This window comes from Monopterus albus, unplaced genomic scaffold (genome assembly GCF_001952655.1).
Source record: "Monopterus albus unplaced genomic scaffold, M_albus_1.0 scaffold376.1, whole genome shotgun sequence".
Lineage (NCBI taxonomy): Eukaryota > Metazoa > Chordata > Actinopteri > Synbranchiformes > Synbranchidae > Monopterus > Monopterus albus.
Window position 1 is genome coordinate 16522 of NW_018128256.1, and position 24679 is coordinate 41200.

Genomic DNA, 24679 nt, shown 5'->3' on the forward strand with positions numbered 1-24679 from the left:
ATGTTTGGCTCCATGAGTCCTTCAAGGTGATGAGATGAAAGAAGAGAAAATCTGATGAGTAAAATACAACTGATAAAATAGAAAATGGGAAATAGGAGGAGAGGGAGAGAGAGAGAGAGAGAAGGGTGTTTCCCTGAGGTGGAGATGTGAACTAATCTCTCTCTTACCCTCCCTCTCTCAGTTGCATCAACACGCTCCCGAGGTCGGCAGCACAAAGCAGAGTCGCTGTCTTACCAGCTCTCTCTCACACACACTCCGACTCTCGACACACACCTCCTCAGCGAAGCCCGGGAAGCTGGAGCAAAACTAAAGAGAGGAAGGAAGGAGGAGAGAGACGGGGAAGAGAAGTAGTAGTAAAAGAGGAGGAAGAGAAAAACACCGCTGCAGATTCTGAGGGAAACAGACATCAGTCAGGTAAGACCTCTTCCTTTATTTCATTCGCTATCTGCTCTTTGTTGAATCTGAAAACATCACTACACCCTGCACAGTCAGTATTTACACAAGGTGCAACATGTACAAAAGACTGTGTCAAGTCCTGCTTCATGCTGTGCAGTGTGACTGCACCTTTACAGTATCAGTGGCACCTCAGAATCTAGGAATTTCATAAAATCAGATAAAGAGCACAGATGTAAACTTTGAGTAGCTTGTTGTGCTATTAAATCACAAATCCTGACGTGGGGAAAGTACGTGAAGGTTCATTCATCATGTGGATGAAGTTTTTTTGTAAGAGCACTGAAGCATAAAATCAGCAAGAATGAGTTATGAGGGATGTAAAGTAAAGGAAACTGTTTTAGGGGAAGTTTTGAGTCTCTTACAGCTCACTGGGCTGGGGGCACCTGAAGAGCTAGTGTTAATGGCTTGTAGTGCTGGGAATCAGAATAAGTTTTAAAAAGGGAGACAACTGGTCTCCTGCAGTCACACCAAGATGGAAATGGCAATATTTAAGCCTAATGCCTAAAACATTTGTTCACATTAAAAGCGCAAAGACCTCCACCAGCTACAGTATAGTTATAGTTTTTTTGCTCACTGGAAGTAAAGAAGGGAGTCGGCTGACATTACTAGAGAGCCACAAAGTGAGAAGGTCAGTGTGGTTGGACAGGTCAAAGAGTCAGACTACAGGAGACTGCTGCTTGTTTCTGGTTTCCTGCCAACTGTCAGCATTGGTTTCTTTTATCCATGACCCCCCTAACCCTAACCCTTACTAACCAAAATTTCCTAACCTTAACAAAGAAGCCATTTTGACCCAAACAGGGGTATTTCCTTACACTTAAACATTAACCGCAGTCTTGTCACATCATAAAACAGATTATTTTTTCTAGAAGCAAGTATGGCTGTGGAAGGCGCTTTCAATTGATGCCCTGCAGACAGGGGCATCAGATCAGAAAGCACAAACACACGCCAAGTTTTTTACAGTGCTTTAATTTGAAGGACTTGTTGCAAAGACCAAAGTGAAAAAACAAAATTTATTGCATCATCCTTTGCATTTTGTTGCTTGATTTAACATATTCCTTCTAATAATGTCAAATAATCCAAACTAAAAACAAGAATTGTGCACAACGTTGTATCTACGTCTGTCTGAAGAACCTGGGAAGCACCAGTTACTGTTCCTCTCTCCTATACGACTAAATGATACCATGAGAAACATCACCTGCTCTAGAGAAAACAGACTGTGAAAAGACCAAACAACAGGAGCAGATCCAGGTCAGCGAGGCTGTGAAGTGTTGTGTTTGTGACCGTCAGTGTGTTTGTAATGAGCTGATGTGAGCAGTGAAGGAGAGAGAGGGGAGACCGAGCCTAGAGATGAATGGAGTCATTGTCTGGTCTGTGTGTGTGCACGCTGAATGAGGGGGCGTGTTTTGTGCGTCTCAAAACAAACCGTGAGCAATCAGTGTCACATGAGAGGTTAATGTTCCACCGAGATCTGATGCGTCCTGGAAGCAACGATCACGTTTAGTAACTGTGTGACCCAGTGGCAGTAACCAGCCATGAACACTTCATGTAAATATTTGCTGTTCTGCAACTTGACACTGTCACACAGAAACTCAGGGCTTAATAAGAACCATGGGCAGTCATGTGTTACACTGCTGCTTTAATAAGAGGAGCAGGAGAGTTAGTGTGAACTATGACTGTCCAACTCCAGCTGACTAAAGGTCAGAACCATAGAAACTAACTCCACTGGAAATTCCCAGAAATGACATCACAGCGTTCACTAAACAAAGACGTTTAAAGAACTCATCAAAGATATCAGTCCAGTCATGACAGATCATTTAGCTTTAATTGGACTGGACAGAACATTTTACCAAAACTGTGTCTGTGTTTTTAACTTGATCAGTACTTTTTCCCCACAACTTCCTCTACAGGGTAAAATCTTTAAAGGTACTGTTCCAGATTTCCTTTGCTGCTAGAGGGTCTGGTGTTAAGGAGACAGTGGATTACAACATTGCTCATATTCATTCCTCAGAAAGTTGCTCAGTAGCACATACTTCAAAATTCTTCATGCTTCTGTATTCCACCCATAAAAATTACACGGCTGTTCTGCACGCTGTAGCTGCTAAACGCTTCAGCAACTATATCTGCCATTTGGTGCTTGAAGTATTTGATCTGAAAACAGGAGCCCGAGGTGAGAGCGAGCCAAAGCAGTGAAGTTGTGGACCAGAAAATCCAATAGAAAATCCTGATTAGAGCATCTTTAACTTGCTCGTGATAGGGTACTAGCAGCACAAACAAAAACAAGGTAAAGAAAATGGTAGAAATCCAGCCAATAAAATGTTAACAATTTCGGCCAAGACTTTCAGAGTAATCAAACAGCCTGATGCACATGATGTGAATCATGACATCACTAACATTCAACCAGTAGAGCGCCGTAGGAATGGTGGTGTTTTTTTTTATAGGCCAACCCGGAAGTTAGCATTACCCTTTTTCCCTCAACACTTACATGTTTTGTTCAGGAAGCTAATCCTCACAAGTGAACACCACTATGATGTTTGAAGCCCATATACAATCACCAGAAGTAAAAAGCTTCTGTTAGTACATAAACGAACTATAACATAGTCAAATGACTTCAGCATCAATACCACGGATTCCAACTTATAGCGCTTTCCTCTTCTGCAGAATCCTTTCCTCTTTATGTGACCTGGTCTAACCAGTGATCATGGCTATGTCAGTTAGAACAGTTTGCAAGTGCATGAGATTAAAAACAAGGAGGCGATAACAGTGGACTAGTAAGTGGAAGAGTCTCTATGACGTCGTATAAAATCCCAGACAACCTCTGTAGTCGCTTTTAGCCACCACCTTTTTTAAGACATAAAAATCATTTGACATAAAACAAAAGGTGAAAATGTATTGACCTTGTGTTAACAAAAAACCCAGACACTCCAGACCGAGAAACCTGGAAGTACAAAAATGCTCAGTTTCAGGTTTTAAGACTCACTACTACAGCACTGTAGTGTCCAGTGCAAGTCTTTCGTGCTCTAGATGTTTCAATGTTTAACATGAAAAAAGTAGCAGAGCAAATGTCTCCTGAGACAAACATGCCTCAAACCTGCATCATAATTCTTATGACAAACACAAATTGTAAACTTGAGTTGTATTACACTTCAGAAAAGTTAAAGTACTCTGCAAAGGCCAAAACAAAAGCAGGATCACAAGCTGCCACTAAATCCACAGATGGTAAAACGGCCAAATTGATTAGAACATAAAACACCGTTGATAAAATGCAGACAAGCAAAGCAGCAGTGATAAACATTCCACCTTAAGAAACTTTTATGGTTTTTCAGGGCTTTTTAAAAAAAATGCGTTTCCTGTTTACTTCCTAATGGAATTAGTTCAATTTCCCCAGAAAATGCATAAAGATTAGAAACTTAGGAAGCCTCGCTGCTGCAGCTTCACAGCTACAGTACAAATCCATGTTTAAACAAAATCCTAATTCAGAAAAGAGCTGGCACCCTGGGGCCACGAAGAGGAGCAGAACAGCAGGTTTACATTCTCTGCTAAAAACAAAGCAAAAGAGATGATGAAAAATATGTGGGAGGAGTGGGAGATGGAGACTGAAGATGGAGAATCAGGGACAAATTGAGCAAAGTTCAATGGAAATATGGCGAGACAGCGTGAGCAGGAGCAATTTGGATCAAAACTAAAATGGATTTTTTTTTTTTTAGAAAATTGGGAACATGGGAGAATTTGAGAGCATGATAAGAGCCTGAGAGCGACACCGACAACACAGTGTGTCAAATGTAGGGTTGACATCTCCCTGTGTGTGTGAGTGCGGGGGTCTCTGCCACCTTGGTAGCTGAGTACATTATGGCTGTTTGGGCACATTAAGGGGCATTAGCTGAAGGAGCAGCCCTGAATAATGCATGGCCTTTATTTATGAGCAGAGTGCATACGTTCTCTGAAGTGCCCTGAACCAGGACACAGTCTTCCCCTTGTTACAGTACAGGCTCATAAAAATGACAAAATCCAGCGAGCTGGCAATGTGCATATGCAAATACTGTATTTGTGTGTAAAAGCACGACTGTGTGCAACTACGTGCGTTGGTGTGACTAATATCTTTCACACAAACCAGGACAGTCATATTCAGATGACTTCCGACAATCAGAATGCTAAAGCGTCATCACGACAATTGGTTCTGAGAGTTTTGTCGCGCTGTGCTGGGTTTTGCGGCTTCATCTAATAACACTTTTGTTAAGTGAGGTGTTGTTTGACGTCTGGTCTCACAGAAATGACTGCAGGCACCACAGGCACAGTCACATGAAATATATCAAGAGTTTATTTTTATCAATTTCAAGTGAGTTAAGTGGAAAGGACGACATCCTACATCTGTATTCCTGAGAGATTAATATGAGGTAATGCTAAAACGATAGTTTGTAAATAAAATGTATGAATATCAACTTTTCCGCATACATTTTTATTGTTTATAGTTTGAAAGTTTAAGCGGCCAAGTCAATGGTCTTGCAATTTTTAGTAAAGAAACTAAAGATTATGTGAAATTTTCTAGATGACTGTCCAGTAACGAGGCTTACATTCACACTGGAAAGATTTTAGTTTGTCAAGCGTATTCACAGAGCTCAGTTTGGATTCTGGCATGTGACATCTGTGAGTCATCCACTGAAAAGTATCATGTTTAGAAGCAATGCTGGAAAAAAGAAAGAGAGAAGAGATAAATAGGGTCTTTGTCAGTGCGAATTTGGTCACTGCTTGTGTTAAACATGTTGTAAAGCTGCAGACCCTCAAGCCTGAGATCGAGTTCCTGCAGTAACAAAGATTTCTAAATCGTCCTTTCTCAAACTTGCATTATTGCAACTGAATGTTATTTTGACAGAGTCTGTTCAATGTTGAGCTTTGATCTGATCAGATTGGCCTTGAGAAGATGGCTTGAATAACATGTGGCCTGGTTTATATTAAGGAGAGAGCTTGGAGCATGTAGACTCTACCACTCTGAAATCGTATGCATGTGTAATCTCAGCTTGTGTTATGGCTTTAATATATGGTCTGTTGTATTTTTAATCATCTAACCTAAAGATTTCAAGCGTCTGCAGGTTACGTTTCATAGTGCACTACCCCCTGAACTGAAGCAGCTGGCTGCATGATAGGTTTGAAATAACTCAAGTTAATGAGCTACAAACATCTTTTTAAATAGCAGGTTTCTTCAGGGTTTTAAATGCCGCTCTTATCTGAGGATGTAGTGCTGTTTGAAGAGCTGGAGGGCAGCCATGCACTCAGGAGGTTAGTGTTAACTGTGACTGTAAAACCTTGATGTAGGGGTTCATCAAGCTGGCAGCCACTCGCCCTGTCGGTGTGAAGGTTCACGGTGACTCAAACACACACAGACACACGCTGTCGAGGCTGTCACACTTCAGTGGCTCTGAAGTGACAAGAACTCCTGGTGACAGGCAGATGGAGGAGGTCTACAAGACCCCACCTTGGGCTGCACACACAGGGCCTGTTCACGTTATTGTGGAACAATGAGGGTTTGCACGGTGCATTCTGTGATGGTTGGCTCCAAAACACCCCAGGGTGGTAGACAAAACGGCGTCGCCTTAGCTGCAATGCTAATGTTGCTAGCAGTAGATCATTATGCATCATCATATTATGTCCAGAGCTCATTGCAGATTGGAAGGTCACATATTCCACTTTGGACACTGGACTGTTTGCCTGTACAATGTTTCAGCTATGTTAATTACATTAGCACATTGATCCCTGGAGGGAATTTTCCTTTTGCCTGCCCTCCTGCACACAGCTCATAGATCAGGCTGGGGCAGGCGGGGTTTCAGTGTCCAGCTCAAAAGCACAACAACAGGAAGATCTGTCTGTCAAGGCTGAGCATGAGCCAACATTTTCAGCCTGAAGGATGATCTCAGTATGAATGAGAACATCATCACTCCACCAGAGTGAAATTCTAATTAAAAAAACAAAAAAAAAAGAAGAAATTTGAGGGTGTCATAGTTGGAATGGGTATTATTTAGAAAACAGAGCTACAGCAGTAGAAAAGTGTGATAATTTAGCAGATCATATTAACACAGCCAGTCATTGTTTTGCACCTATGATACAGTGTAATATTTGAGTCTATACTTAAGCAGCATTTTTTTAGGTTCCCTAGTTTTTTTGGTGGTTTCCATGGTGCATTTTAATATTTCAGATGCTTTGCTAAACTTCCTAAATCTGACTTATGGAAGAAACTATGTGTAATTTGTTATTTTGGCCATGACAGAGGACAGATATGATTAGTAGCAGCCTTCGAACGACCATCTGTTGACCCCTTGTCCTATCAGCCTGATAGACTGTGCCTCCACCATCCTCCTGGTCTCCTGCCAATTAAAATCAATCAATCCAATCTCCCACGTATCGACCCACTCTGTACAGTAACAAAGTCATTGCACTCGAATCCTGTCCTGCTTCCAAAAAAAAGATCAAAACAAGGTCACGGAGGGCAAAAAGACTCCAGAGAGGGGACGGTGCTTTTGATTTGCAGGGTGACCCTGATGGATTCCAGACAGTAGGTGCTTGAATCACAAGCTATGTGGCAATGTGTGTGTCAGGTTAGGGATGAGGTGTGTGAGGGGGTTAAATAGGAGGGCATACCATCATTTAACAGTCATACATAAAGTGCTTGGTCATTCAAAACCACCCTCCTTTAGTCACCGTGTGTGTGTGTGTGTGCATGTAAATACAAGACAAAAAAGCTACAGAGTGCATGTATGCGTTTGTGTTATGTGGGAGAATGAACTTGAGCATTAATGTGTGCCTGTGTGTGTGTGTGTGTGTGTGTGTGTGTGTGTGTGTGTGTGTGTGTGCTGAGGGGATTTGCAAGCCGAACTGGAGAGTCGGTGAAATACTGGACTCCGAGACAGAAAGTGAGGAAAAAGGATGCACCTCGAGTGGAGCCCTGTGAAAATAGTGACAGAGCAGACGGGGTAATTAGAACGCAGTACTCAACCTTGGTGTCAAACTTGAAGAATGCTCGACACCGAGCGCTGGGCAGGTGGGTTTCAAGTGCTTTACCAGAGTGTGTTTTATGAGACACATAATTAAGCAGCTTTTTTTTTTTTTTACTTTAAAGATGCATTAACTGAGATTTTATGCATTGTTCTGATAAATCAATCAAAAATGGGACAGGACATGGTGTCTATTGGATAAAACCCCCCCCCCCACACAGGGCCCTCTGCTGCCAACAGCCCTCCTGTTATTCCAGCTTCTCCACCCTGTGGTGTCAAAGTACGGTCTGTAAACCAGCCCTGCCTGCTGCCTAGCCAAGGTTAGAAGAAGGGTTTTTCCAGCCAGTAGTCATGTCAAACAGCCATGGAGGAGCTCTGGGCAGCTAAACGTCTGAACCAGCGGCTACCAAAGGGAAGAGGTGGCGTCTTTAGCACAGAGAGAGTGGGACAAAGAAAGAGCAACAACCAGGGTTAATATCAGCCAAAACACTCAAGTGCAAGTGATATAATTCAAAAAGACTGCTGTGTTTTATAAAAAGCCCAAACATAGTATCTGTCCCTCTGTGTGACTGTGTTGACTTTAGGGCTGAACAGTTGAGACACCAATCAAACTAATCGTCCATTTTGGACAAAATCAAAGCAACAGCAGCCGGTTTGGTTTATTACTCGTCACCGTAGGGCATTGTTTGGCTGTAACACCTCACAAAGTGTGGCATCGTCTGTAACCACCACTACACGCCCTCTATCCCCTGATTTTTTTTCCTCTACAGCTTCTCACTCTCTCTCCGTCTCTTTTTCCATCCTTCCAAACCTCCTCACTTTAATAATCCTCAGTCCCTGGGGTCCACTGCCCAAGTGAGAGGGATCTAAACAGTTGTTGCTATGGTAAGCTTCCAGCAGGAACCCAGCACACCTGATGATGCTGGCACATCATTTCTCCCTCTGTCTCTTCAGTCATCACTTGCTTTCCTCTCTTCTTCCAACCTTCAGATCCTCCTCTTTTACATAAACGCCATCTGCTTTTTTCTGTCCTTCACTGCATTTTGCTCTGATGTCCTTCTGCACATACAGTATATAGCCCAGAAAATTCACAATATTTGGGTTCACTGGTCCATGATAATATTGACCAGACAACTTGCACGCCTCCATCTGTTGGCTCGCCCTCGTTCCAGACGCCCATATGCAGACAAACGTGACACTCACACATACAGCAAATGGCACTGAACTCATCCAAAAAAAACTAGTCAATGGTGTCTGTGGGCCAAGAGCTGCTGACATCTCATCCCTCATCCCCCCAAATACTGTCCCCCACACACAGACACACAACTGTCCTGCACCCCAGAGTGTCCTGCTTTGCCTCAATGACAGTCGCCTCAGTGACTGTGGTGGGTCAGGCGCTTCTCCCTGTCAGACCAAGCTGTTGGGGACACTGTCACAGTGACAGAAACCACATATGCTGCGTCTGTAAGTGTATGTGCACATGTATGTGTGTAAACAAAGATGTTGACAGTGGGGTGGAGACAGGACTGTGAATTATGCAGGATGCGTGTTTATAATGTTGTAGCAATTAAAATGTTTTACCCTTCAAAAGAAGCCTCCTCCAATTTACCTCCATTGCAAAATACTGTAGATAGGTATGCTGTGGTGTGTTTGGTTTTTTATTTGTTTTCTTTATGTTATTAAAGTATCTCAAAACTAATACTTCTACTTTACAACTTTCAGTGAAGTTTGGTTGAGGATAAATGTAGGCATTATGGGTTTTCAGTGAAGTTTGGTTGAGGATAAATTTAGGCATTATGTCTGTTTTAATGGAGAGGTGGATCAACAAGCAGAACACGAGTTTTGAGCCGCTGTAACATGCACTACATGGCCAAAAACACTTGGACGCAACTGATGAAAATCTTATTCCAAAACTATGAATGATAACATGTGGCTATAATAGCCTCCTCTTCTGAGAAGAGGACCGGTGTTCCAGTTAATCCACGAGACATTGGACAGGGTTGAGGTCAGGACTCTGTGCGAGCCAGTCATGATCTTCCACACCAAACTGGGAAAAACATTCACCAGAGAAACGGAAGCAGGGGATTATTAGGGCGACCTGCGAGTGGCGCTGCACTGCAAGTACCTAGTGTGTGACTAAAATCCTGCTCTAGCCTGCAAAGGTAGAGCTCAGTCTGAACTCTGACACTCAAACACCTCTTGTTACACCATAAAACAGTGTGTGACAACAAGGATGACTACTGTACACAGGCACACAGCCACTTGCACACATACACCACCCAGACATACAGTAGGTGTGGAATGTACCTCAGCAGTGATGTCTAGACATTCAAGCCTAAAGCCAATCCCAGCATGCTTTGCTGTTTTATATGCATGTGTACACACCGATTCCTTTGATATAAGTGCATTTCCTAATCAGACTCCCCTCTGCACACACACTTGCTCAATATTCATGCTCCCTACACACAGTAAACACACATAAGGGAAGAGAAGGAGCAAGCTGACCCAGATCTTGGAGCATGCATGGCTAAAAATGTAAGAGAGAGGAGGGAGGGATGAGGCGAGAGGGGGTGTTTGGGTGTTATGCATGTGTGAATGAATTTGATGAGGGGGTAAAAAGGCTGTTCAGAGTTTTTTCCCCCAAAGAGTCCAATTTGAAAATCAGCAGGGGTTGATGGGTAAAAAAAAAAAGACTGAAAGTTAGTCTGAACCAGATATAAAGAGAGAGAGTGGTAGAAACCATCAAAGAGAGAAATGATCAAATGACACGAGGTGAGGCGAGATGTCCGATCTGATAGGGTGTGGCCAGTTAACAGTGAGAGAGCATTAACACGATGGCTGGTTGCTTGAAACAGCAGTTGCATGTATTATTAAAATCAATCATTTTACTAGAAGAACTTGCTGCCTGGCGCCTCAAGACATCTATCACGTCCATTTGACAAGGTCCTCTGTGGCTGTAGTAATTATGAATGGAGTAAAGGTAATGACAACATTGTTACCTTGACTCCCTAGATGGGCGGAGGTCAGGGCGGATCAACACAATGTCAGACTTTTAACATGGTTTGATGTGTGTTTCCTGCTGGCAGTCAGATTATCAGTGGTCTTGTTTCTTTCAGTCCACTTGTTTTTGTATGTAAATTTAACCATACTGTTGTAAATGAGACTCATACTATCCCCCTGTCAGATCTGTGCTGTTCCAAAGAGCTTGGTCAAAAAACTTTTGTTGTTTAATGCTGAGAGCTTGTTGCTTCTGAAGTATCTCTGTATGCATGTACACCAAGTATTTCTGCGATGATGCCCATTATAAGCTATTATTTCTTTGTAGCTTCTTCCGGTTCTTTCAAACCAGGAACTCTCAATGAGACGAAAGAGACTGCTTTATACTTTATAAAAAATAACCGTGCTGGTTTATTCAGAGGATCACAGGTAAAATTCACATTACACGTCCAGAGCTCTCTCACCCCTCTGCCTGCGCGCAGGCAGCAGAAAAGCTCAAGATCCCTGGACCCAACAACCTATATAATATTAATCATTTTTGGGCTAGCCCATGCTACAAGGGGCGTCAAACCGTGACGCCACCCGATAAGCAAGCTTTGCAGCTGCTCTATCGTTTAGCCAAAACATGAGGAAAAGTCAAGGTGCGTGACTGTTGTTTTCGTGGTGTGTATCTAAAACAATTTGACATAACCTTACACATTAAGACAAATATTAAGACTAGCATTACAGTTGACCCTAAAAGCTCTTTTCCTGTAACCTTGGCGTGCCTGCAGTCCCTGCAGGCTGAATAGTTACAGCCTAAGCTAGTCACCCTGTCTGCACTAAACATTTCTAGACAACAGATTTCTAATCCATATCTATCTAACTAAGAAATAACCTAACACCATACAAGCTTTGTCAGCACAAAGCTCACATGAGCATGCAGCACTTCTGAGAGGGATATAAAGAGAGAAGAGGCTCTTGTCAAGACGTACGTAGGCAGTTCTGTCTTTACTCTGAATCTCTCTCGGGAAAAGATCAAATCTTCCACTCATGCAGGCAACATAAGCATCTTTCTCCTCGGGCTCAGTACCTGATGCCTCAAACTCCTCGCACAGATAAAAAGAGTGCCTGGAAGACGCTGAACTTCTGGACTTCAGTAGAAATGGGAGAGTTCTTTTCACACTCTAATCCACATCTCAGTGTTTCTTTCAACTCATCTATGACTTTTACGAGCCCTGGCAGCTGATCGGATGCTTTGTTGGCCTTAAAAGGATTTTTGTTACATACTATGATGTGAGAAGGAGAAAGGCAGACTCGCAGAATCTGTTTAGTATCCTTTCTGTAGTGTTAAACATCACAAACCACCATCCAAAGTCTCACTGCTGATCGTCCTCCATCGCTTCTGTGAGATTTCTGAGGAAGAGGAAGAACGCCCGTGGTCAGCCCCATATGGATGCATGACCGATTCCTGTCTGTCTCAGATGGCTTCATCTATTTTGATTACTGACCCCCCTCTGAGTGTTGGCCATCTCCTCTCCAGGCGGGTAATAGGAACAGGATAGAAAACAGGACCAGCCTTGTCACAGTTCCTTTGTTATTCTATAAGGCAATCATCTCTGAGGCTGTGATCTGTGTGTACTGTAATCAGCGCGACTGGTCGAGCGGGAATGAGGCGCGAGAAGGTGTATGGAGACAAACATAAAACTGAGAAAGTGTGTCTGAGGTGGAGGCTCTGAGCTAAAGAAAGACAAATGGATGAGGAAACGAAAGCAAGACCCAGCAAATAAAGAAAAAGGAAGGAGAACAGAGTGTGAAAGAGAGATGGATGAGGGGTAGACTGAATGGAAGACGAACGCAAGGAAAGAGGACAGAGAGAGTTTTATCTGGCTCTCACAGCCTTGGTGATATGACAGGCTTGGCAATCCAAAGCGTTTCACCATACCACCCCCTACCAGGGGCAATCTTCCTTACTGTCTGACACATACACCCTCCTGCAGAGCACACACACACACACACACACACACACACACAGCCCTATCCTGCCTCCCTACTGCCCGTCTCCTCCCTTTCCCTGCCACCCTGCATCTCCTTGTACAGGATAATCCTTCCCCCAACCCCCAAAATACCATCGCTCACTGAAAAGATATTACCAAGGGCCTGGATCGCAGGCGGTCGCACACTGTGTGCTCGCACAAAAGGCAAAGGCACTGCACACATGCAGATGAGAAAGATACACACACAAACACACACCAAACCTTATGAGAAGCAGAGATTCTCCCAAAACACAGATGACAGCATCTGCCTTTCACAGATAATTACACTTCTCCCTCCCCCTTATCTTTTCTCTCTCGCTCTCTACTCGTTGGCCTGGCTAGATACTCGTGTTTGTCAGTACAGAGAATTCAGGCATTGCTGACAGTCCTGGCATTACTGCTGTTTGTTCTCAATATCCACACAGGCTAATGTGAATCAAGCCAAAAAGCGATGGAGGGATAGACAAGGATTTGCAATGACTCATTTGCAAATGAGCCTCAAAGGGCAGAGAGGTGAACTTGGAGCTCATATGGTGCCGCTGAAAAGAGCCATCCAGATATTAAATAGTGCTAATAAAGATAGTCATTATGTTTAGTTTTTGGGTCACTAACACCACAGAGGCCAAGCATGAACCAGCCTAAAATCCTTTACAATCCTGCAGTACAGCTTGTTTTAACATGTTCAAAGTTTCATACAAAACAAATTCAAAGATTTACAGTGATAAGACGGTAGAAAATATATAGACAAAAACAATGATATGAATGTTCTTACACAACAGGTGTACAATGGGTATGTAAAAATTTTACTGACAGTAGAAGGTAAAAAGCACAGGAACACATTTGACACTTACATGGAGCTGTTCCTCATTACTAAATCCAATCCTGTCTCATTTCCAATTCACTGAGATTAAAAGTTCATTGACTCAAAAATATTTCAGGGCAGAAAGGTGTGCTTCTGTTTTATTTATGAGCAGCTGAGGGGCTGCTGCAGGGCATCCCTATTAGCATGGTGCTGGGGTTTGTTAGCACATCCACAGAAATGGGGATGGATTCAAACAGCTCACGAATGAGCGAGGAACAGGCTGAGGAAACAGAAGAAAAGCGGGAGTTAAAAAAGACAAGGACAGGTGAAAGGGAGGGAAGGAGGCGGTGGAGGAGGGAGAGGAAGGTCATGAGGTGAGCTGGAAGAGAAGGGACTTGACAGCAGGGGAATATTCCAGTTTACAGAAGATTCATGAGGGACTCATGAACCCACTGAACACAAGGAATGTCTCTCACTGTGCAGCACACACATCTACACGCAAAACCCCCAAAAGATCCCTGTCTTTGTCTCTGTGTGGCTTTCACCCTCCACATTGTGATTGGCATCAGCCCATAGTTTGCCACTTAAGGTATTCCCTTGTGTGGTGTTTTGATGGTGGTGGAGACGCCGCCTAACACGTCAGTCCCAAATCTCCCCTAGTTGTTCACCTGGGTAGAGACCTGGTGACTGAAGGCCACAGCAGATGACTCATCATTTTCATTCTCATCAAACTATTCAGTGACCCCCCCAGTGCCCTGTGGATGGATGACTGTCATACTGGGATAGATGACTCATTTATGCATGTTTTTCCCTTTCACTTGTCACCAGCCTGTGTGCATTTGCGCACAATCATAAACACTTTGTTCGGTTTATCTTGTGCATTCGCTTGAATAAAAGTGAAATAAAAGATAGTACAAGAAGTTGCAACTGGGGTTGCAAGTTGTTAAAGCCTTTAAGGCCACAGTGGTATCTGTATCTTAAAAACAGATGTAATATCCAATGTACAGTTGAAATTCAGAAATACTGATATTATACTGAGATAAAATAACTGAGTAATTTTAAATGCACACAATGAGTGATGCCACCGTTTATAGTCTAGTGTTGGAATATAAAATACTAAACAGTTGCATACAGTTAAAATAATGGCTCAAGTTCCATACATACACAAGATGCCCTGAGACGGCACTGTTTCTGTTGGTCAACTGGGCTAGAAATTCACGGGTTCACCTTTCACCTGCACGGTTACGTTGTTTTTAGACTTTGAGCTGGAACAGCTCAGAGCTTTCCCCAAAATAGGAAAGGCATTCTTGGATTTGTTCAACTGAACTGAAGCACACGGTCTATGAAGGCGTGGCTTCACTGTCGTCGTAGAACATGAAGGCTGAACCAAAATGAGTCAGTCTAGTTTATGGACAAGTTCCTGTTTAAGTTGCCCACTATTCCTGCCCCAGTAGTTGTATTATGAAGCGCCATGCCTGTCAACTTTGACAGCAGCTCTGCTCTCTGTCGGTTCTCTCAAGTCCACTCTCCTCACGTTTCCCTTGCATCTAAAGTTGGGGGGACTAATACGCATTGAAAAGATGCAAGTGAGGGAAAAGGCAACCTATATTGACTTGAGAAACACCCATAGAGAATCATTTGAGCCCAGTAGCTGCAAGACAGCATAATTTTAGATGATGTAAGGAATTTTAATTGAGCACTTGGCTTTCAGCACTGATTGTTTTAAAGGTAATTTTGGTCAACACTTGGAGTCATGCCAGACCACAGTGAGTGAGTCTCTAGGTGAATCCTAATTTCTTTATTTTATTGGTCCTTGATCCTCACTCGTCCCTGAAGTCGTTCCGGTCCTCCATGATGAAGAACATCACAGAGCTCTTATTCTTGCTCTGAGGAGCGAGAAGGCTGCCTGGACAAGTTACAATCAAGGATACACAAGCACATCCTTGGTGGAAATCGGTTACAGATTGACACGCCCCTTTATTGGAAATCGTATAAGCTTATAACATTAATTGTGATATACACAATAATTATTTTTGAATAATATCATGTACATCAATATAAACTGTGCCATTTTACCTAATGAGTACTTTTACTTTTGGTACATAAAATATATTTTCTGTTAATACTTTTACTTAAATAATGCAAGACCTTTACTTATAACAGAGTATTTTTACACTGTGGTATTGCTACTCTTACTTAAGTAAACACTGAGTACTTCTTCCAAACTGGTCATAGTCCATCTGACAGAGATACACAGGGCAGCTGTGGCTCAGGAGATAGAACGGGTTGTTTCCTAACCGGATGATTAGCGGTTCAATTCCCGGCTTGTCCAGTCCACATGTCGAAGTGTCCTTGAGCAAGACACTGAACCCCCAGTTGCTCCTGGTGATAACACCGGTGTGTGAATGTGTGAGCATTGGGGAGTGTGAATGGGGTGAATGGCCAAATGAAAACGGTTTGAGTGTGCTGTAAAGCATAGAAAAGTGCTATACAATAATATAGAAAAGATAGTAGAAGACCATTTTTAAAACACAGACTGTACATCTGCCTGTGGTTGTTGCTACTACACCTGTTAGGAAAAACAAACTGTGTGTCTTGAAGTGCAGTTTCTCAATTCTCAACGGTGACTTTGCAATTGAAAGTCCAAAGGACAAAAACAACTTTTGGCTCTTTGCATCATAAAAAACAAAACAAAACAGGAAGCTAGCCTTGATTTTGTTGGTATGACCTTCAGATCAGACAAAAGTAGAACTGATTAATATTCTTCTGGAATAATCTTGTGCAACGAGAACGTACACCTTAAATTCGACTTATTATAATTTAATACACACATTTTTAACTGAAGTTTCTGCATGAATATGACTTGATTATACAGGTGAAGAACAAGGATAGATATAAATAAACTTTTTTACATCTTGGAATAAATCTGTTTAAAGCTCTCCTCGCTGCCAACAGCAGCACCATAGCCATAAGTGAACAGTCACCACACCCACAAAAGCCACACACTACTGTGCCCTGAATCTCCCCTCTGCCGTCAGAGGAATGGCAAAGGTTACAGCATAGATGACGACAATGTCACCAAGCCAGGGGATAACACAGAAGGTTGTGGGAAGCTCCCAGAAGGTGCAATTAGCGCTCTGCTACAAGAACAATGCTAGACAGGGTTCCTTCTCTGAACCAGAACATTATTACACTAATTAATAACTCTGTCACATCAGGGCAGCTCAGCATAATAACAGTAACAACAACAACAGCAATGACAACAGGAAAGGCACTGGGACCAACAGAAAAACAAGAGGATGGAAAGAATTAGTGTTAGTGATACACACCTGGCTTTTTCCAGTGCAGCTCCATGGAGTCGAACAGAAGAAAATATTCAGCTCTCATAAACATCACCGAAAACGCTACATGGTGCAGGGAGAAATGAATCGTATAAGAAGCCAGTATATGTGATCTCTCCATCCACAGCAGCTTTAATAGGCCAGAAATGCAGTAATACAGCAATAATGTTCAACATGTACAGCAACCACACATATAGGCAATGTGGAAAAAAAATAGACCTTCTGACTTGGGAGTGTTTGTACATTTTCATTCTTAAACTGGCTACTGCTCCTGTGTTACATTAGGTTTTTGCAACAGCTTGTAAACTACTGAAACCACTTGTTCGACTCCTGTTATTAATATATTTTCTTTAGAGAGAACTGCCAGCAACCACCTACAGAGATTATTTAACTCCTCCCCACTACCAATTACAGTCTGAACAATAAGACAGGAACACAGCAGAAATACAAAATGATGGAAATTAACACTTAAATTGACTATATCAATCATTAAATTGTTACAGTGGTGTTTTTGAGTCAAAAAGGCTGAGACCCTCAGCTGAACACAACATGTTCATACCGTTTCTCTTTCAGGAAAATAATTCAGATGAATTAAACTCTGAGTAAAAACAAATGACCATTAAGGGAAAGTTTGTGCACAGAAATGCAGTTGAAGACAACAATGAAGCTATTTCACTGAAGAAATTCATCCCCCAACTCTACAGAGACAAGAGAAAACAAAACATGGCACTGTATCCTCCCATGTCAAAACAAAATACATCAGATAAATACTTCACAAATTAACAACAAAATACACTTGTATGTCAACAGACCTGTTGGACAAGCTGGGACACCTTTCAGGAAATGTTTGAAGCAGAAAAGCAAATGCATTTCAAACTCAGCATCAAACAGGTGACACTTTATAGGCCTTCTGGGTTTGATACAAGGGCAACAGTAACAGTTTCCACAGCTTGAGACAGAAGGACAGATCTTAAAGAACATGTGTATGGAGTTGCTTACTTTTTGGTACATGTTAGATGAGTAGACTGAGGCCACTCATGTCTCATTCAGTGTGAAGCTTCTGGGAGTCTCTGTGCATTTCATATATTCCCTTGTATTTCCTGCTTGTACATCAGGTCAGGTGGTCAAACAACCGGTTTTGATCTTATCAACCTACCTGGAGGTTAAAAAAAAAACACTGCACTCAGCCAGAGACAATAAAAAGGGAGTTTGGGGTCAAAGTTAAATTCCAAAGCACAAACAAATGAGGTTAATAAATCATTATATATTTAATTTGATTGGTTCAAACTGTCACACACAGAAGTTTCAGCTATGACTTCTCACGGTGTGTAGCAGCTCTTCAGTGTCATGGTCAATCAATTTATTACCAACAGGTGTGTCAGGTAGCTAGCTGTAGCCAGAGGCGTCCTCAGATTTGCCTGCCTGAAAACATCTGCAATCCCATACTCTGTTTAACTGTCAATAACAAAATGAACCAAATGGGCAATCCTAAAATTAAATTATTAATTAAAAATGATTTAAAGGAATGATAGATTACACTTTATTTTAAATCTGTAAATTCCTCTTTTTGTTCTAATTAATATCCTAAGAAATTTGTGCTATGCATAATGACAATAAAGATTCTTGACTTGATTTCCCAGAACCATAGCCTACTATTTATATGCAGAATTGAAGAGTGATCAGGTCACTAGTTATTTCTAAATGCTAAACTGGCACAACAGAAAGTTAGCTACACATGCAAAGTGTGAACTTTGTCTACAATTTACATTAATGAAGAATAACATTAAATGAAGAGTAAATAGTTAACTATAGTAAATATTAAATATTAACTTAAAATTAGCCATTTATTTTGTGAAAATCTATTTGGTAGCCAGTGATAAAATCAGGACAACTCAGTGGACTAACAAAAAAAAAATCTGTCTCAGAACTTTGTTTACAAGATGATTCTTTACAGGACACCTTCAAGAAATTTGTAGTAAATAGTGAATCACTAAAATAAGGCTGTGTGGTACACCACAATGAAAATGCAGAGGCAAATGTTTTAAGTAGCTGTAGTATAGGATAAAGCTGGAGGACTACTGCACTGAAGAAGCCTGTACAGCTGCCTGTGCATTTTCCCCTTGTGCTGTGTAACAAAATAAAAGAAAATATCTAATTAATTTGAGTGAGTGAAACATTTTTTTGTGCTTTGGGCACTCGTGTTCTTGAAAACACATTCTCCTCGAGAAGCCGTGACGAACAACCTCACCCTGTCCTCTGAGGTTAGGTAGCTGTACAGTTGGTCGGTACTGTCGCTGAATAAAAACAATAGAGTTCAACATTTTTTGGCCTCAACAAAAAAAATCACAAACAAGATAATGCTGACTGATCATGTGTCTGACCATGGGTTCATTTTTTTCTTGCAGCACATGAAATCCTCAGTTGAAACAAAATCTCTTTCTTCTTTTATTGCATCTGTGAAAATGTGTGCTTTCTTACATTGAAGACAAAATGTCACCAGCTACTGAATTAAACTCCAGGAGATATACAGCAGCACCAAGACACTCAGGATTCATGGCAACTTGTCTTCTGTGCTGTAAAAGTGGTTCAGCTGAACACAGAGGGGTGATAGTGCCCCTTGAGGAGACCCTAAACCTCATAACACCATTAATTTTCCATGTGTCTCCTCTCTGTCTGCTTTAGATATAGATGAATATTTTAATATTCTCTGGTCACAATCATATAACGCCCCTGTATTCTGGGCTGGAGTCACCACTGCTCAGACTAGGACTTTGTAAATGGAATATTGAAGTGCAGAACAATCTCAAACATATGGGATAATGAAGTAGTCAAGCAAGCATGCATGCACGGGCCGACTGCTGTAGCTATGTGACAGGAAAAGAAACTACCCTCTTGTAATCTGACTGATGCCGACGATGCATCCTCCCCCTCTCAGAGGATACATCTATCCATCCATCATCTATACGGCTTATTCCTAAATTGAGGGAGAGGGGGGTGGAGGGGCTGGAGCCAACTCCAGCTGATATTGGGTGAGAGGCGGAGTCCACCCTGGACAGGTCGCCAGTTTATCACAGGGCTGACACTTAGAGACAACCAACCACACTCACTCCTACGGGCAATTTAGAGTCACCAGTCAACCTAAGCTGCATGTCATTGGACTGTGGGAGGAAGCCGGAGTAACTGGAGAGAACCCACACAGGCACAGGGAGAAAGGCACCAGGTCGGCCCGGGCTCAAACCCAGAACATTATTGCTGTGAGGCAACAGCACTAACCACTGCTACACCATGCCGCCCTATTTTCCTGCCCTATATTCTTGCGTCACAATCATATCTTTGGGCATCTTTTAATGTGCAGGCTGCAACTAATGGCAGAAGCCCAGGAGGATCTGATAAAGCAGACTACAGCATGAAGATAGGAAATATTACATGTTTCTTTGTTGTTCTTTTCTGGGTTTGACATAGCATTTTCCCTGTTTTAACAGTTGCACTATGTCCTAAAATTGATTTTTTTTATATCTCAGTTAAATTTTAACAATCTCTGTTCTGTTCAGTCTGTTTTACATCAAAGTGGAGCTCCTATCACTTGTCTATTAGCAGCATCTTTGTCAAATGTTTTACTTTTCTACACTGTATTTCCACCACATGGGGTAGGTGTTAGGGTTAAAACAGAAACTGGATGATAACCTTTACTTTTTCTTGGCTCATAGGCTGTCCCACCGAGGAGCTTCCTCCTGAGGCCCCCTGCTGACTGATAACAAGCACAGCTTCGTACTAATCTGGGAGCTTCATGAGTGTGTACACATAACCTCCACTCCACCGCTGTGAGTGTGTGTCTGTGGCACCATGCTGTGGACGGTGCTACTAGCCCTGCTGGTGCTTGTGCTGCTGCAGACTCAGCTGTCTCTGTGCTTAAGGGAATTACGCACTGGGGTTTCCGGCTCCCTTGCCTCCTCTTCTTCATCATCCTCTTCCCCCTCCTCTTACAATGCCACCCAGCAGCGGCTGCCCGGGGCTATTATCATTGGTGTGAGGAAAGGAGGCACCAGGGCCCTGCTGGAGATGCTCAACCTGCATCCAGACGTGGAGGTTGCTAAGGCTGAGGTACAACATCATTTTGATCTAATAAAAGTACTGTTTGCAGCGGTGGAAAGAAACTGATTACATTTACTCAAGTACTGTACTTATAATTTTGAGGTACTTTTGTTTTTCACACTTCTATTGCACTTGTACATTAGTTTCACAGGTCCAGGAACATTTCAGATTATGATGTTATAGTTTAAAAGAAATGATAAAGCATATCAGACATATCTTGTGACCATCTGGAGGGGGCCTGACCCCTAGGTTTGGAACTACTGAACTAAACTACTGAACTTTACATAAATATTAAAAACTTGTCCAGTTCCACCAGCTACAACAGTAACAGTTGAATGTAATCATATGTTGCATCCCTGAAGTCAACAATACAGAGGTTTTCAGCATGTAAGAAAGAGGAGGATTTGTTTACTGATCTAACTATAACACTGAGTACTAGGCTACTGAATGTATTTGTACCACTAATTGGTTGGTACTAGTCAGAAGCCAATCAGCTGATGCATCAGCAGCCCCCTGATCCAGAAGCATGAATGCTTTAACTCTGCTCCACCCTCTGTCCTTCTGTAAGGTGCACTATTTCAATGTGGAGGAGCACTACCGCCGAGGTCTAGCCTGGTACCGAGCCCAAATGCCTTTCAGCCTCCCTGGTCAGCTGACAGTGGAGAAGACCCCCGGTTACTTTGCAGCCCCTCAGGTTCCTGCACGCGTCTGGGACATGAACCCCGCCATCCGCCTGTTACTCATTGTCCGGGACCCGGCTGACAGGCTGGTATCTGACTACACCCAGGTCCTGCACAACCGCCTGACCCGCCACAAATCTTACCAGCCGCTAGAGGAAATCCTGCTCCACAAGGGCCACATCAACCCTGGATACAAGGCGCTGCAGAGGAGCCTGTACCACCAGCACCTGGCCCACTGGCTGGAAGTCTTCCCCAGGGAGCAGATCCATGTGGTGGATGGCGACGCGCTCATTCGAGATCCCTTCCCTGAGCTGAGAAAAGCAGAGAGGTTTCTGGACCTGCCGCCCAGAATCAGCCCCAACAACTTCTGCTACAATACCACCAAAGGCTTCTACTGCCTCCTGTCTGCTGGACAAGACAAGTGCCTGGACGAGTCCAAAGGAAGGCCGCATGCGCCGCTCAGCACCCAGGCCTTTAAGAAGCTTTGTCAGTACTTTCAGAAGCCCAACAAGTTGTTCTTTGAAATGGTGGGGAGGTCATTTTCTTGGTGCTGATCCACTGGTGAACAGTAACTGGAGATAAAACACCTCCTGAACAATGCTGACACATGCAGGGACTCAGGGGGACAGAGAAATCTGTTGGTAGTGTGTTTTTGTAGATAGATAAATTATAGACTTTAGCTCATTTAAAGTCATAAACATCCCTTGTTGTCAATACCTGCTCAGGTATAAATGTGGCCAAGAAGTGCAGAAATCATTTGTGACAATATTTGGAGAATTCAGAACTCACTGTTGAACATGTGGCCTACACAAACCTTTGCCACAACTATGCAGGGCCTCCTGATGGACAAACTCGCTTTTGACAAAGCTACGACAACAGTGCCATTCAGAAGTGTGGAAACAGAACTAACCTCTTGTTAGTGCTTGTTTGTGAGGTGTCAAAAGAAGATGTGCAGATACTGAAGTGATGTAGAAATAGAAGAGTGGTGAAAAGATGGTTGAACTGATTAAATGTTGCACTATGAACTCTAATCGCATTGAAAGTCAATCAAGGTTCAACGTAGACAATTTCAATCAGAAACCATCTCATTGCTCTGATTTTTCTCAGCAGTGCCATGGTTGTGTTAGTCAGAATGTTTTCGTTGAGTCATCCTGTTTACGTCATTCTTTTATTCTTTTATTTTTCCAGGCTGACTTTTAGATGTTCTGTGAAAATATCTTTGTTTGTGTTTTAGCTCTTTTGAAAGTAGCTGCATTGAAAACTTGTTTATTCATTACTTTTTATTTTGAAGACCAATGAACTATTGTTAATTTGTGTCTTTTTATTACGTCCTTCTAATAAACATGTTCAGTCCTACAGTCTCCTGCCTGAAACCAGCTCAGGTTTAAAGGGTTTAAAAACAATAAGGATTGTAAAAAGCTGTATAAAGTTGAGTACAGTTTGTCAATATGTATAATCCATTTCACACTGATCTCTTTTCCATAATTAATAAATACATACAAATATTGACTGGTGCAGCTTTAAAGTTTAAAGCCCTATAGTTCTGGTATTTCAGTATAACTTGGTTTTAGGTTTTCATTTTAATGATGACCTTCTCTAGTGGTTGTTTCTTCCACTATAACAAAAAAGAATAGCTCTTGCATTTGATGCTAACTAATTTGTTTTTCTTCTCTTTGCTTCAGCAACATCAGTAATGTGGCATCATTTCCTGTGTTTCAAACTGAGTATGCTTTCAGGAACTGATTACAGGTTGAATCCTAACTAGAAGAAACTACTCAAACAAGCAGTTTGGACTATTACCTTAATATGTTTGGCATGGTGCTGCTCCCTGCAGAAGACACTGGCTGACCTGAAGCTGTCACCCTCCACTGTCTTCACTAGGACCCTGTGGAGAAAGAAGGAGAGAGAGATGTAAGAATGAACACATGATTCCTGCTCTTTGAAGCTGTGAGGCAGCTGCGTGTTCCATGTATTCCCAGAAAGGCTTGTGCTCTGGACATGCTCTGATAATCCATCTGAATTTGCTACAGTTTAATAACCAGCTTTGATCTGAGAGTGTTTCTCAGAATCAGTTTCACTGCTGGCAAAGCAGCAGTCTGCAGGATTAAACGTTCAGTTTTAGCCTCATATTTGATTAATCAATCACACTGGTAATTCCCTAAACACATGTGGTTTGTGAAGGCAATGGATGGATTGCGGTGAACTTTGGTAGTCTACACACATTTGGAAACTTATTCATCACTATCTTTCCATACAGCGCTATCATCCCATCAAAATCTAATGTTACAAATGGTTTAATGGCACAGCTACTAAAAAAACCCTCAGTTGGTAAATGTTAGCATGCTAACATGCTTAAATAAGATGGCAAACATTTTAAAACATTTTACATGTTGGCACTGAACGCAAAGAACTGAAGGACAGCCTCACAGAACCTTTAGCATGGCTGCAATCATGTTTCTGGTGAAAATGTTAAACCCTTTTCTAAGAAATGATCAAGTGCAGGCACAAACACTATAGAGGAAAGCAGCAGCAGAAAAATTTTGGTGTTTTTACCTCCAGTTAAATCTTGAACATACATTAATTTCCATCCATCCATCCATTTTCTTCCGCTTATCCGGGACCGGGTCGCGGGCAGCAGTCTAAGCAAAGACCCTGCCCCAGACGCTCCCTCCAGCTCCCCCGGGGGAAGGCCGAGGCGTTCCCAGGCCAGCCAGGGAACCAAGCTACATTCATTTGTTGCCTCATAATTGGACAAGATGTACATTTTAAATCAATGTGACTCAGATCTGACATTTTCTCGTGTAAGGAAAAGACCAGCACAGGGCCTCATGATGTCAGTGGAGCTAAGGTCAGTTGTGTATAAGATCCTCCCTGTCAGTGTTGGGCTGTGAGCCACCACTATGCTCCCAAAACAACATGTTTTTCCATTAGGCCTATGAGTCAGACCACTGGTTGTGAAAACCTTTAAATAACTGACAGTGTTCTCTTCCTGTCACCCTCAGAGCCGCTTGTTCTTTTGCAGTGTCATCACTCATCTCTTCCACATCATTTGCAGCTAATATTTTAAAGAGGTTTTCTGACACTTCAGTGGGTGGGAACTGCAAAGGAAATGAGACGACTATGAAGCTGAGGTGTTGCTGGGATACAGAGGAGAAAACCACAGTTAGATTCTTTTAAATTTCTGTCAGCATTAAAATAATAAGAGTTAAAGTTAATCTCAGTTTATCACAAGTGACTGTAAAAATAAATAACCGCGACAAGACATGTTACCTTTAGCAGTAGTTGTTTTAGCAGCAGCATGGCAGTGTAACAGTGGGCT

At 42.3% G+C, this 24679-nt stretch overlaps 1 protein-coding gene across 2 annotated transcripts; it reads left to right on the forward strand.

Moving 5' to 3' along the window:
• Positions 1-209: 209 nt before the first annotated feature.
• On the forward strand, positions 210-22774 carry hs3st1l2 (heparan sulfate (glucosamine) 3-O-sulfotransferase 1-like 2). 2 transcript variants are annotated; one of them, XM_020585791.1, is made up of 3 exons: positions 210-414; positions 20296-20689; positions 21249-22774. In XM_020585791.1, exons 2-3 carry the CDS (start codon positions 20432-20434, stop codon positions 21912-21914), a joined length of 924 nt encoding a protein of 307 aa, XP_020441447.1. In that variant the 5' UTR covers positions 210-414; positions 20296-20431; the 3' UTR covers positions 21915-22774. The 2 variants fall into 2 exon arrangements, with proteins under 2 accessions (XP_020441447.1, XP_020441448.1); XM_020585792.1 differs by lacking the exon at positions 210-414 and adding an exon at positions 7281-7480.
• Positions 22775-24679: the final 1905 nt, after the last annotated feature.